The sequence below is a fragment of the Bos indicus x Bos taurus genome, chromosome 8 (genome assembly GCF_003369695.1).
Source record: "Bos indicus x Bos taurus breed Angus x Brahman F1 hybrid chromosome 8, Bos_hybrid_MaternalHap_v2.0, whole genome shotgun sequence".
NCBI classification, from domain to species: Eukaryota; Metazoa; Chordata; class Mammalia; order Artiodactyla; family Bovidae; genus Bos; species Bos indicus x Bos taurus.
The window spans coordinates 28,500,322-28,516,058 of NC_040083.1; the positions used below are offsets into that span (position 1 = coordinate 28,500,322).

Here is a 15,737-nt window from a genome sequence, read left to right on the forward strand (position 1 = left end):
CACACTGAAAAAAAGACATGGAATTCCAGCAGTAGGGTATTCAAGACAAGAAAACAGCAAAGGGATGTCTAAGACAGGACTCTTGAGAGTCCCTTGGATGGCAAGGACATCAAACCAGTCAATCCTAAAGGAAATCAACCCTGAATACTCACTGGAAGGACTGATGCTAAAGCTGAAGCTCCAATACTTTAGCCACCCAATGCGAAGAGGCAACTCACTGGAAAAGACCCTAATGCTGGGAAAGATTGAGGGCAAAAGGAGAAGGGAGCAGCAGAGGATAAGATGGTTGGATAGCACCACTGGCTCAATGGACATGAATCTGAGCAAACTCTGGGAGATTGTGAAGGACAGGGAAGCCTGGCGTGCTGCAGTTAATGGGGTAACAAAGAGTTGGACACGACTTAGCAACTGAGCAAGAAGACAGAAGAATGGAAGGAGGCGCCCAGTGAGAACTGTGGGATAATGTCCCAACTGAACTGGCCAGCACCTCCAGGAGTGATTTCTTTAAGAACACGAAAACAGAAAATAACAGAATATATCAACTACGTGAATAATATATTGAGAGATTTCTAAAACTTGGCAGGAGAATGAAGTTGAATTCATAAATATGTGGCAATTAAGTCAAATAAACAATAAATGAGAAAACTACTAAATTCAAGGAAAACAAGATGTATAAGAGAGAAAAATTGCCACAAAACACTACTACATGGCTCAACTGGAAAATTTTCATAATTAAATAATAAACATTGAATAACTAATCTAGCCAAGATTATATATCACTAAATGAAGCGAGAATAAAAAAGAGAGGCAAACGTGAAAACTAAATTATGAACTTCTATAGCAGAAAGTCAGTAGATAATGGCTAAACCTGAAAAATCAAATAGCAATATAAAATTTTTATTGAAGAAATATGGATTTTAAAAAAGCATCTCAGAAAGTTGAAAATGATTATTTATAGGGATAAAGAAAGTTATTTGTCTCAAGGTAGTAAGTACTGCTATTTTTTCTAACAGCAGTAAGAAAGCCTTATAGAACAATTAATCTTTTAACAATGTTCATATGCAATTTTAATCACAGATCACAGATCTATCACAGAAGTATCACAGATCACAGCCTTGTCAAGGCGAAGGAGCTTGTGTAACTCAATGAAGCCATGAGCCATGCCATGCAGGTCTACCAAAAACAGATTGGTCATAGTGAAGAGTTCGGAAAAAACGTGGTCCACTAGAGGAGGAAATGGCAACCCACTTCAGTATTCTTGCCACGAGAACTGCATGAAAAGTATAAAAAGGTAAAAAAATATGTCACTAGAAGATGAGCCACCCAGGTCAGAAGGTATACATTATATTACTGGGAAAGAACAGAGGACAATTACTAACAGCTCCAGAGAAAATGAAATAGCTGGGCCAAAGCAGAAATAAGGTTCAGTTGTGTGTCTGGTGGTAAAAGTAAAGTCCGTTGCTGTAAAGAACAATATTGCATAGGCACCTGGAGGGTTAGGTCCTTGAATAAAGGTAAGTTAGACATGATCAAACAGGAGATGGCAAGAGTGAACATTGACCTCTTAGGAATCCATGAACTGAAATGGACAGGAATGAGTGAATTTAATTCAGATGACCATTATATCTACCACTGTGGACAGCAAAAGGCAGAAGAACTAGAAATCAAATTGCCAACATCCACCAGATCATAGAAAAAGCAAATGAATTCCAAAAAATATCTACTTTTGCTTCACTGACTACACTAAAGCCTTTGACTGTACGAACCACAAAAAAATGGAAAATTCTTAAAGAGATGAAAATACCAGACTGTTTTACTTGCCTCCTGAGAAACCTGTATGCAGAACAAGAAGCAACAGTCAGAACTGGACATGAAACAACAGACTGGTTCAAACTTGGGAAAGGATTACATCAAGGCTGTATATTGTCATCCTGCTTATTTAACTTAAATGCAGAGTACATCACGTGAAACGCCAGGCTAGATGACTCAAGCTGGAATCAAGATTGATGAGAGAAATACTAACAACCTCAGATATGCAAGTGACACCACTCTAACGGCAGAAAGTGAAGAGGAACTAAAGAGCCTCTTGGTGAAGGTAAAAGAGTAGAATGAAAAAGCTGGCTTAAAACTCAACATTCAAAAAACGAAGATCATAGCATCTGGTCCCATCATTTCATAGCAAAGGTCCATCTAGTCAAGGCTATGGTTTTTCCAGCGGTCATGTATGGATGTGAGAGTTGGACTGTGAAGAAAGCTGAGCGCCAAAGAATTGATGCTTTTGAACTGCGGTGTTGGAGAAGACTCTTGAGAGTCCCTTGGACTGCAAAGAGATCCAACCAGTCCATCCTAAAGGAGATCAGTCCTGGGTGTTCATTGGAAGGACTGATGTTGAAGCTGAAACTCCAATCCTTTGGCCACCTGATGCAAAGAGCTGACTCATCTGAAAAGACCCTGATGCTGGGAAGATTGAAGGCAAATGTAGAAGCGGGCAGCAGAGGATAAGATGGTTAGATAGCATCACCAACTCAATAGACATGAATTTGACCAAACTCTGGGAGAGAGCAGAGGACAGAGGAGCCTGGCATGCTGCAGTCCACGGGGTTACAAAGAGCTGGACATGACTTAGCGACTGAACAAGAAAAACAAAAATGGAATTTTAGTTTTTTAATATAAGACTAAAATAATAAAGAATCAATGAAACCAAAATTTGGCTCTTTAAAAAGGTCAATAAACTTAATAAACTTTTAGTTAGCTAGACAAAGAAAAAAAGAGAAGAAACTCAAAGTATTAAAACGAATGAAAGAGTGAATGGCACTACCAACCTAGAAGGATTATAATGAGTAACATGAACAACTTTATGATAACAAACTAGACAATTTAAATCAAATGGACAAATTCCTAAAAAGATAGTAATTACTAAAACTAACTCAAAAAGAAATGTAAATCAGAACAGACTTTTAGCATTAAATTAATATATTTCAAATCTAACCATAAGCCAAGTCTAGATTGCTTCACGAGTAAACCCTACCAAACTTTAAAAAAGAAATAACACCAATCCTCACACTAGAAGTGGGCTAAACGTTTCTCAAAATCATTCTGAGTCTGAGACAGACATCACGAGAGAGAAAGGGTAATAGACCAATATCTTTCATGAAGAGAAATACAAAAAATCCTCAACAAAACATCAGCAAACCAAATCCAGCAACATCATAAAAAATTACAACATGACTAACTGGCATATATCCCCAAAGTAGAAAATTCATATAATGTCTGAAACTCAATTGATGTAAAATACCATTTTACTAAAACAAAAGACAAAAACTACATATCTCAATAGATGTACAAAACCCAGCACCCATTTATGATAAAAAAAAAAAAAAACTCTCAACAAATTGGGAATACCAGGAAATTTTATCAATCTGTGAAAGGGCCTGAATGAAAAACTGCCAAAAAGTAGCATCAAATTTAATGGTAAAAGTTTAAAAACTGAAAGTTTCTCCTAAGTCTGGGAACAAAACTAAGATGTCTAGTATTTTTATTCAAGACATGTTGGAGCTTATAGACAATGCAACCAGGAAAGAAAAAGAAAAAAAAAACAAGGCACAAATACTGAAAGGGAAGAGGTAAAACTGTATGTAATTACACAGGCATGATCCTTCAAGATTATCCTAAGAAATTCATTAAGAAGCAAAAAGACTAGAACAAAGAACAATTTCAGCAAGGTCACAGAATATAATATTAATAGACAAAAACCAATCACATTTCTAAACACTAGCAATAAATAATCCAAAAAGAAATTTAAAACATAATTCCACTTACACTAGCATCAAAAAATAGATTTAGGATTAAATTTAACAAAAGATGTGTAAGACTTCTACAGTGAAAAGTACAAAGTATTGCTGAAATAAATGGAAGACCTAAATAAATGAAGTCTTTCCACATTACATTCATATATTTGAAGACGAGTACTTTAAGGTGGTCACTTTCTCCAAACTGAATATGGATTCAACATATTCCCTACCAAAATCCCAGCAGCTTTTATTTTTTGTAGAAACTGACAAGCTGCAAGCAACTATACTCTGAGTGCATGTCAAGTCGCTTCAGTCATGTCCGACTCTTTTCAACGCTATGGACTGTAGCCCACCAGGTTCCTTTGTCTATGGGATTCTCCAGGCAAGAATACTGGAGTGGGCAGCCATTTCCTTTTCCAGAGGATCTTCCCAACCCAGGGATTGAACCTGTATCTCTTTTATGTCTCCTGCATTGGCAGGCATGTTCTTTACCACTAGTGCCACATGGGAAGCCCCACAACTATCCTCTAGTAAAAAATTAATTCAAAAAATAAAAATATATAAAAATGGTTTTCTGAGCAAAAACTCCATATTTTTTATGAAACCTTTTATCTATACATTTTAAAAACTGTGTTATCATTCTAATACATGGATAATTTGTCTTTAAAAATATAGCACCACAGCTTTCAGAACAAGGCCCATACAGAGTAAGCCTGATGGTGTGAAGCACAATGTGTACACAAGCCTATGAGATGATCTCTGTGGGAGCCATTTACAATTGCTTTCTTAAATATGACAACTATTTTAACTATTGTGATTATTCTGTAAGCATTAGGTTTTCAGACTTACTAAGCCAAAACCAAATGAACATGGAATCTTCTTTACACTTAAAAAAAAAAAAGAAACAAATTGACAAGCTGACCCAAAAATTTATATGGAAAAGCAAAGGACTCAGAAAATCAAAGTAATCTTTAGCAAAAACAAATGGGAGGACTTGCACCTTCTAAATCAAAAAACCATAAAACTACAGTAATCAAAACAGTGTAGAATTGATTGAAGAACAGACAGGTAGATCAGTATACCAGAATTGAGACTATAAAATAAACTCATATATTTACATGTAGTCAATCAATTTTCAACAAAGCTGCCAAGGCAATTCAATGGGGAAAAGAGAATCTTATCAACAGATGGTACTTCAGTTCAGTTCAGTTCAGTCTCTCAGTAATGTCCGACTCTGCGACCCCATGGACTGCAGCACACCAGCCTTCCCTGTCCATCACCAACTCCCGGAATTTACTCAAACTCATGTCCATTGAGTAGGTGATGCCATCCAACCATCTCATTCTCTGTCATCCCCTTCTCCTCCCGCCTTCAATCTTTCCCAGCAGCTGGGTCTTTTCAAATGAGTCAGCTCTTCACATCAGGTGGCCAAAGTATTGGAGTTTCAGCTTCAGCATCAGTTCTTCCAATGAATATTCAGGACTGATTTTCTTTAGGATGAACTGATTGGATCTACTTGCAGTCCAAGGGACTCTCAAGAGTATTCTCCAACACTACAGTTCAAAGGCATCAATTCTTTGGTGCTCAGCTTTCTTTATAGTCCAATTCTCACATCCATACATGACCACTGGAAAAACCTATAGGCTTGACTAGACGGACCTTTTTGGCAAAGTAATGTCTCTGCTTTTTAATATGCCGTCTAGGTTGATCATAACTTTTCTTCCAAGGAGTAAGCATCTTTTAATTTCATGGCTGCAATCACCCATCTGCAGTGATTTTGGAGCCCAGAAAAATAAAGTCTGGCACTATTTCCACTACTTCCCCATCTATTTGCCATGAAGTGATGGGACCAGATGCCATGATCTTCGTTTTCTGAATGTTGAGCTTTAAGCCAACTTTTTCACTCTCCTCTTTCACTTTCATCAAGAGGCTTTTTAGTTCTTCTTTGCTTTCTTCCATAAGGGTGGTATCATCTGCATATCTGAGGTTATTGATATTTCTCCCAGCAATCTTGATTCCAGCTTGTGCTTCATCCAGTCCAGCATTTCTCATGATGTACTCTGCATATAAGTTAAATAAGCAGGGTGACAATATACAGCCTTGACATACTCCTTTTCCTATTTGGAACCAGTCTGTTGTTGCATGTCTAGTTCTAACTGTTGCTTCCTGACCTGCATACAGGTTTCTCAAGAGGCAGGTCAGGTGGTCTGGTATTCCCATCTCTTTCAGAATTTTCCACAGTTTATTGTGATCCACACAGTCAAAGGCTTTGGCATAGTCAATAAAGCAGAAATAGATGTTTTTCTGGAACTCTCTTGTTTTTTCCATGATCCAGCAAATGTTGGTAATTTGATCTCTGGTTCCTCTTCCTTTTCTAAAACCAGCTTGAACATCTGGAAGTTCACAGTTCATGTATTGCTGAAGCCTGGCTTGGAGAATTTTGAGCATTACTTTACTAGCATGTGAGATGAGTACAATTGTGCAGTACTTTGAGCATTCTTTGGCATTGCCTTTCTTTGGGATTGGAATGAAAACTGACCTTTTCCAGTCCTGTAGCCACTGCTGAGTTTTCCACATTTGCTGGCATATAGAGTGCAGCACTTTCACAGCATCAGCTTTTAGGATTTGAAATAGCGCAACTGGAATTCCATCACCTCCACAGCTTTGTTCGTAGTGATGCTTCCTTAGGCCCATTTGAGTTCACACTCCAGGATGTCTGGCTCTAGGTGAGTGATCACACCATCGTAATTATCTGGGTTATGAAGATCTTTTTTGTATAGTTCTTCTGTGTATTCTTGCCACCTCTTCCTAATATTTTCTGCTTCTGTTAGGTCCATATCATTTCTGTCCTTTATTGAGCCCATCTTTGCATGAAATGTTCCCTTGGTATCTCTCATTTTCTTGAAGAGATCTCTAGTCTTTCCCATTCTGTTGTTTTCCTCTATTTCTTTGCACTGATCACTGAAGAAGGCTTTCTTATCTCTCCTTGCTACTCTTTGGAACTCTGCATTCAAATAGGTATATCTTTCCTTTTCTCCTTTGCTTTCACTTCTCTTTTCATAGCTATTTGTAAGGCCTCCTCAGATAGCCATTTTGCTTTTTTGCATTTCTTTTTTTGGGGAAGAGAAAAGAAGGGTTTGCCATTCCCTTCTCCAGTGGGCCACATTTTGTCAGAACTCTCCACCATGACCCATCCATCTTAGGTGGCCCTACACAGCATGGCTCATAGTTTCATTGAGTTAGACAAGGCTGTGGTCCATGTGATTAGGCTAGTTAGTTTTTTGTGATTGTGGTTTTCAGTCTATCTGCTCTCTGTTGGAGAAGGATAAGAGGCTTATAGAAGCTTCCTGATGGGAGAGACAAATGGTACTGAAACAACTGATATCCACAGGCAAAATGATAAATTTAGACTCTTACCTCACACCATACATTAAAAAGTAATTTCAGGGACTTCTCTGGTAGTCCAGCGGTTAAGAATCCACCCCGCAATGCAGGGGATAAAGATTCCGTCCCTTGTCAGGGAACTAAAGATACCATCTGCCACTGAGCAACTAAGCCTGCATACGACTACTGAGCCCAGTAGTCCAGAGAGTCCAGAGAGTCCACGCACCGCAGGGAAAACATTCCACATGACTCAGTGAAGATCCCACACGCCGCAGCTAAAACCTGACACAGCCAAATTAATAAATATATATATATTTTTTAAAGTAACTTAAAATGAAGCCCAGACTTAAGTGTAAGAACTAAAATTATAAAAATTCTAGAAAACGCAGGAGAAAAATCGCCATGACCTTAAGTTGGACAAAGATTTCTTAGATATGAAGCCAAAAGCACAATCCATAAAGAAAAAGAATTGAACTTTATAAAAATTAGTAACTCTTACACTTCAAAAGACATTATTAAGAAAATGAATTCAAGCCAACAAATGGGAAAAAAAAATTAGCAAAGTATGTCCCTGATAAAAGACTTGTATCCAAAATATGTAAAGAACTATTAAAGCTCAGTAACAAAAAGACAAGTAAAAATTTTAAATTGGGCAAACAATCTCAATAGGCTTTTCACCAATGAAGATACACAAATGGCCAAAAAATGCACGTACAAATATGTTCAACATCATCGCTCTTTAGGAAAATAAAAATAAAATCACCGTGACATACCACTTTCACTAGATTGGCTATAACCAAAAAGTCAGAAAATAACAAGTGCTGGTGAGGATGTGGAGAAACTAAAACCCTTATACACTGCTGGTAGAAATGTAGTATGGTTCAGTCACTTCAGAATGCAATTCAGCAGTTTCTTAAAAATGTTAACATAAATTTACTATATGACGGAAGTAACAGTGTTCCTAAGAATCTACCCAAGAGAAAATGAAATAGTATTTCCATGCAAAGACTTGTACACAAGCGCTCACAGCAGCATTATTTATAATAGGCAAAATGTGGAAACAATCCAAATGTCCATCAACTGATGGATGGTTAAACAGAATGTACATATCCATAAAATGGAATATTCATCAATGAGAAGAAACAAAGTACTGACACATGTTATAGCATGATAAATTCAAAGAACATGCCTAATGAAAGAAGACAGACACAAATGATTTCATATTGTATGATCCCATTTATATGAATTATTCAAAAAATGCAAATCTACAGAAACAGAAAGTAGATCAGGGGTAAATAGCAGAGTTTAAATAACTTCATTGGTCCAAATTCTAGAATTCTGAAGAGTAATGTACTTATAGGAGATCAGCCCTGGGATTTCTTTGGAAGGAATGGTGCTGAAGCTGAAACTCCAGTACTTTGGCCACCTCACGCAAAGAGCTGACTCATTGGAAAAGACTCTGATGCTGGGAGGAATTGGGGGCAGGAGGATAAGGGGACGACAGAGGATGAGATGGCTGGATGGCATCACTGACTTGATGGACGTGAGTCTGAGTGAACTCCAGGAGTTGGTGATGGACAAGGAGGCCTGGTGTGCTGTGATTCATGGGGTTGCAGAGAGTAGGACATGACTGAGCACCTGAACTGAACTGAATGTACTTATTAAAAATTATGATACATGTGTATTAATTTGGCAAGCTGGTCTCCCAAATATTGAAAAACAAGATACTAAATATTGTAAATATTATTCTAATTTTTAAAATATGCATTTATAAATATATGTATATGTTGAAAAGAAAAATTCTGTGCAGATATAAACCAAAATACTATCAGTGTTAACTCTTAAGTGGTAAGTTTATAAGCAGTTTCATTGTTTCATTCACTTGTTTTTTTAAATAATTCTAAAAACACATGCATTATCAGCATTAAAATATGTATTAAAATATACATATCTATGTGCTTATATAAAATCAGCTATTAGATCGAGAAGGAACCTTGAAGATACCCTGTTTAGCAGTATCTGAACCATCTTCACTAAAGTGGTGGAGAACTAACTGATGACACTTCACTCTTAACCCTTGAAACATTTGGTAAAACAAAGAATTCTTGAGATAAAATTTGAACAAAGAAAAATGTTAATATTTTACTCATTTATTCTCTATCTTGCTCCAGAAAGAATTTAAGGTAGCTCCTGGAGACAGGTGGAAAATGTTTATATAGCAAATCCTATTTATAAAGCAAAGTACATGTTAGCCACCATACTTGCCGCACCCACACATTCCTGCTGAAAAGGTGTGCAAAATGACTTCTTCTCTAAATGTGAACAATTACTATCCCTACCCCACTCCCATTGCTTCTCTAAAATATATTTAAAAGGGAAAATTAAAAAAGAAAATTTAAAAACAGATAAAATTCAACCTTAAGGCATTTATTATCAGATTCAACAAACAGAAATTTACTCTCTAATGTGCTTATAAAAGTTTCTAAACACCTATTTTCAATTTCTGTACTTATTTCTTTGTAAACCAGGTTTTGAGTTGCACTCTCCAGAATGGCTCCATTTTATATTATAGACTTAGGAGTTTTTATATTATACACCTGAGAAATGAATAAACCAAAGGCAGGCACCTCACTCAAAGGCAGATATGAATGGTACAAAAAAAGGTGAGCAACAGCAATTCTTAGAATGTAAACTCCAAGTAAAGGAGCAGTTAGCAACAGGAGCTAAAACTAACACAATGCTTAACTAGGGGGATGAATCAGTCGGGACAATGAGGAAGTAAGAGAAAAACAGAGCAACACATATTATGGCAAGCCAAGTAATAATGAATACGCAGAAGAAAAGATTTAGAGAAGTGGAAAAGAATAAGCAAGTCTCTAGGGACCAAAGAAAGTAGACATTGAGTTAAGAAAGGAGCACAAAGAGCCACATAAAGTCTCCAGACCCAGGTCTGATTTTTATCAGGCATCACCCCTGCTCTTCCAGTCCCATGAAACTGCCATTTCCCTTACCATCTCATGAGAATTCTTACAATCAGCCACCCCAACCACTTACTTCTCCATGGTCCTTGCAACCAAAAGCATTCCTCAACTCGTAGAAGATACTGAAGGCTTACCTCTGGATATCACCAGGGGTATTACTCGAAGTGTTTGAATTCATGACAAGTCTTCCAATTCTTTCAAAATATCCCACTGTTGCTTAATGATATACTTCGTTACTGATGATTTAAACTGTCCAAGATGTCTGTGGCTTACAGGTTACATGGACTGAAGTCTGTTGAAGTAAACCATATAATAGTAGTTACTTATGTGAGTCCTGAGACGATGAGTGATTTTTCTTTTATGTATGAGTGTATATATATGTGTGTGTATATATATAATGTTTTCTTTATCCATTTATCTATTGATGGACACTTAAAAGATATTTTGTACCAATAACCCAGTGTGTTAGCATTACGAGTACCTGATAAGGCAAAAATCTGGCCTTAGTTTTTAAATAGTTTCATTTCTCTCTGCTTTGCTTTATAATGGACATGTTTAAAAATTATATGGCTAAAAAATTAATACAAGAGGCCAGGGCATTGAATGATAATTACTTGAATGATAAATGATCCGCCAAGGCACATACACCATCATGAAGGAAAAACAGAAGAATTACTTAGTAAAATTGTAGGTGTCCAAGGATAGCTAGAAGACCTCCCCCCACCAAAATCTAACCTGATCTGTCCCTGCTCGTAATAAACAATCCTAAGAGAGATCACTGAAAGAAGGACTCAAACAAGCCAACTGAGATGTAGACCCAAACACAGGACTAAGAACAGGACTAATGGTTCCTAGAACCAAACACTAGGGGATCTTCAAAACACTGATTCACACGGCTGATGCAGAATAGCTTGACCTAGACAAAGAAGATGGAATGCTTACCAAGATGAGGGGGGAAATCCCATTTTATTTTATTCCTCCTAAATACTACGCTTGGGAACAGTGGTAGACAAACACACACCACTATCATTAATTTCTTGAACACCTAGTACAGTAAGCACTGTCCCTGGTATTTATACACAGAGCTATGGAACTCTGATCCTTACAACATGACAATATAAAGATTATCCCATTTTTTAAAAGAGAAATCTAAGACAGATGTTAGAAGTCATTTGTCAAAAGTCACATAGTTACAGGATCAAAATTCCAACTCGTTACTATCTAACTATATAACTCTAAGCCCAAGCTCATTCTACAAGGTCACTGTTGATACAGGTAAACTATAATTATCTTACCTGAGGTTTATTATCCTCATTTCAATTACAGAAATGCATCTGATTCACAGAGGCTTAAATGACTTGCCTATAGCCAGTCAGCTACTCAGTAGAGGACACCGAAGAATCAAGCTCTTCTGATACTGAGTCTCAAAATCTTTTCATCTTACCACTGTGCCCTCAAAGTTCAAACTCCAAAGAATCTGCCTTCAGAATGAAGTAAAAGAGTTAGAACTTGGAAGGGACTCTTTTATACTTAAGAGTCATGTCCAAGGCTCAAAAGTACATATATATATAATGTTTTTTGTTTTGTGAAAACAATTAAATACATACACACATACCACATGTACAAACTTATGTGACACAAACAGAACCTCTATTTACCTCACAGGAAAAGAATTTACATACTTAGAGCCTTAATAATGTCTGTGTTTTTGACTTTGTTTTGATCTTGGGCAGAGAAATGTGGGGAAAGGTAGTTAACCAAACTTTAATATCATTGTTTCAATAAAGCTAAACTGACGAGAACCATCGTTTTTCAGTGCATTATTTTGGTATCTAACATCTTCAAACTTGAATGGTCGTCTAGAGAGAAAGGGTCTTCCCTACCTCAGATGCAAGTTTCACTGATTTCCAGATCACTGATACAGACAGCATAACAGGTAGATAGTTTCCCATGATCTCTGTCCCATGGTGTTTCTCTCTAGTATAATACCCTCCCCTTTACTGGGGAGAACCTGAGACTTGCTTCTAACCAAGAGAACATGGCGAAGGTGACAGGCTGCACTCCCATGATTACTTAATGTTATATACGACTCTGTCCTAGCTGATGAAGTGACAGATAACCCCCAGCACGCTGTCACACTGTGAACTGCCAATGTAGAAGGCCAGTTGGCAGGGAACTGCAGGCACCCTCCCCAAAGGCAGTAAAAAGCCAGATCCCTTGATCATACAGATGCCAACAGGAAACACATTCTGGGCAATTCCCTGGAGATCCAGTGGTCAGGACCCTATGCTCTCACTGTAGGGAGCACAGGTTTGACCCCTGGTCAGGGAACCAAGATTCTGCAAGCCGATTCTGCAAGCCGCATGGCATAGCCAAAAAAAAAAAAAACATTCTGCCAACAACTTGAATGAACAGGATAGCAAATTCTTTCAAGTCAAGGTTCCACATAAGAACGCTGCCAGCAGCACCTTGATTGCAACTTAGTGAAACTCTGAACAGAGGGCTCACCTACACAGTGCCAGATTCCCAACCTATAGAAACTGAGAAATAATAAATCAGGGCTGTTTTAAGCCCCTAAGTTTGTGGTAACTTGTTACACAATAGAAAAATAATACAGATAACAAGCTTGAAAATGCATTTGCAGAGTTAAAAAGAAAAAAGAAAAGAGAAAGAGTTAATATGTAAAGTACAAAATGGATTCTGACATCAACCCTGCCTACATGTGTATGTCACTTTGTTTTTCCATAGGTTAATTTCCTAATGAATTTACATAGCAGAGTTTGTAAAAATCCTATCTAAGGTAACATAGAAAAACGAGAAAGTCATGGGCAATGTTTACAACAAACAGAACAAAATACAAATGAATAAGGGCAAACCAGCAACAACCACAAAACCCACATGGAGGTGGAGGTATCCATACAGAAGAAAGCAAAGGGAAATAACAAGACCCCCCTGAAAGAACCCCCAAAGGATCAACAGATAGTTAATGGAAAGCATGGCAGGAAAATCTGAGAGCAAGGGCTGAAAGTGACACATGAAACAGACACATGGTAAGACAGTCTCCTCACAGACTTTCATTACTGACCTGCCAAGGTGCCCTTCGTGAACAGGGACCCACACTAATGAGAATCAGTAGAAAATGGAATCAGGGGAAATAAAGACAAAGTAAAGAGATAGCTCAGACCAAACTGTAGGAGGAAACAAGGCCAGGAAATCTCAATACCAAGCACTCACAACAAAATAAGGCAGGGTTTTGTGAATTCTGAGAAGCTTTCCTTTACCATGCTCAAAATTCAGGAAGACTAACCTTTCATAAAAATCAGCAACAGAAAAGCAGAGTGTTCAAATTTCATACAAATATGAGGAGAAAGAGAGTAAGGAACGGAATGGACTCCTGAAAATGAAAGAATGACAGAAAGACAAGTCCACAAATCAGATTAAAACCATAACTTACTATTTCAAAACGAGCTACAAGGGGGACTACCCTGGTGGTCCAGTAGCTAAGACTCCGTGTTCCCAATGCAGGGGGCCTGGGTTGGATCCCTGATCAGGAACTAGATCCCACAAACCGCAACTAGGGTCTCACATGCCACAACTAAGATTCCACACGCTGCTGCAACAAAGATCAAAGGTCTCATGGGCCCAAACTGAGACTTGGCACAGTCAAATAAATAAAAGCAATTATTGAAAAAGATGAGCTACAAGACATTAACAAAATGGTATAAGGCATGAAAGGACAGGAATCAGAATTAGAAAACATCAGACATAAGATCAGATGAAGATTAGAAACATTAAAAAAAACAATTCTGCAGTGAAGACTGAAGTAGAGGGAACAAGAATAAATAGACATGATCAGAAAAAAAACTCTTAAAGGACATACAAAATTAAATAAAATTTTTAAACAAAAATTTAAGAAAACAAACCAAAATTATTCAAGAGAATGTGAAAATATACTGAAAACAGACAAAGAATAACCAACATAGAAATAAAAGAAGTCCCTGAATAAGCGATAAAGCAAGGGAAACAGAACAAACACTAAGAACTGTAATTCAAGAAAATTTTTCTTAAATATAAAAAGATTCTAATCCATAGTTCCAAAAAATAAGCTGCATATCTGAGGACATGAACCCAGCACAATCAATACCAAGACATATTCTAAGACAACTACTGGACTTTAGTAAAAAGTTGTACACAAATGTTCATAGCAGCATTGTTCATAAACAGCCAAGAAGTAAAAACCCAAATATCCATCATTTGCCAATATATAAACAAACATGAAATATTATTCAACCATAAAAAGGAATGAAGTACCAATATATGCCACAACATGGATGAGTGTTGAAAACATTACGCTAAGTGAAAGAAGCCAGACACAAAAGGACACATATTTCATAATTCCATTATCTATGAACAAATTGATACCCCAAAGCCACACCCTTCCATCACCATTCCTACTGTGCACACACAAACATCCCTTCTCCAGGTATCACACTTAGATTATCTCATTTCACTCTACACCAACCGCAAGGGGAAGATACGTTAATATCCCCATTTTATACCCTGGGAAACTGGGGCTTAAAGATACTCAGTCACTTGTCCAAAGTCACATCTCTAGTAAGTGACAGAGTAAGGATTCAAATCCAAATTGGCTATCTCCAGAGCTTTGCTATGTACCGTTGCCATTAACCTTCAACACACGGCTCACCCCGTGGCATCCCTCACATGTCAGGGAAGCACTTCTGCTCCATACTGCCGAGTTCTTAAACACAGATCATTCTTCCACACATCCAAACTACAAGTCAGGGTCTTAATAAAAGATGACCCAGACGTCCAGTGAATTTCTCAATCCAGAAGGGATTTCCACAGAGTTGGACCAAAAGCAGGGCACCCATTGGGCAGTGATGGATAAAGGCAAAGTTTAAATCAGTTTCTTATGTTAATGTGTTAATATCTTTATGTTTTGGTAGTGAAGTTGGTCTATTCTCACCATTCCCACTAAAACAGATGAAAGAAAGTGAAAGTCGCTATGTCCAACTCTTCCTGAAACATGGACTATACAGTCCACCGAATTCTCTAAGCCAGAATACTGGAGTGGGTAGCCTTTCCCTTCTCCAGGGGATCTTCCCAACCCAGGGATCAAACCCAGGTCTTCCACATTGCAGGCAGATTCTTCACCAGCTGAACCACAAGAGAAGCCCCAAAACAGATTAGGGATGTTATGTACATCATTCATCAAGAAGTTTTTTAGAAATAGTTAATGGGGCAATTGAGGACAAGAGATCAATGGTCTGGACATACTGAGAGTAAGTACCAGCCAAAAAGACAATTCTGCTTTAAATTTCAGAGCTACTGCTGGTAAGTTTTCCTATCTCATATCTGAGTCCTTCTGTAGGTCATCCAGAATGCACTGATCTCTCTCAGTGCATATCAGTCTGTACATACCAGGGGAAAGGGGAGAGGCAGGGAGAAATAAAAGATGAAAACTTATTATTGAGCACTTCCTACATGGCAGACACTACAAGAAGCATATCGGAGCTCAGTGAATCTTCCCAATACCCTACAGATTATTATGCACGTTTCA

The 15,737-nt window shown here is 37.7% G+C and overlaps 1 protein-coding gene across 6 annotated transcripts in view; it reads right to left on the bottom strand.

The window, feature by feature from the left end:
* CCDC171 (coiled-coil domain containing 171) overlaps window positions 1–15,737 on the bottom strand; it is a 341,520-nt gene that overhangs the window by 323,748 nt on the left and 2,035 nt on the right. For 5 of the 6 annotated variants that reach the window (XM_027549190.1, XM_027549194.1, XM_027549191.1 and 2 more), the window contains exon 2: window positions 10,291–10,448. The exons of the other annotated variant lie outside the window; for it this stretch is intronic. In XM_027549190.1, the coding sequence (XP_027404991.1) occupies window positions 10,291–10,334 (44 nt within the window). In that variant the 5' untranslated portion in view covers window positions 10,335–10,448. The remainder of the gene's footprint in view (window positions 1–10,290; window positions 10,449–15,737) is intronic. 6 annotated transcript variants of the gene reach the window in all.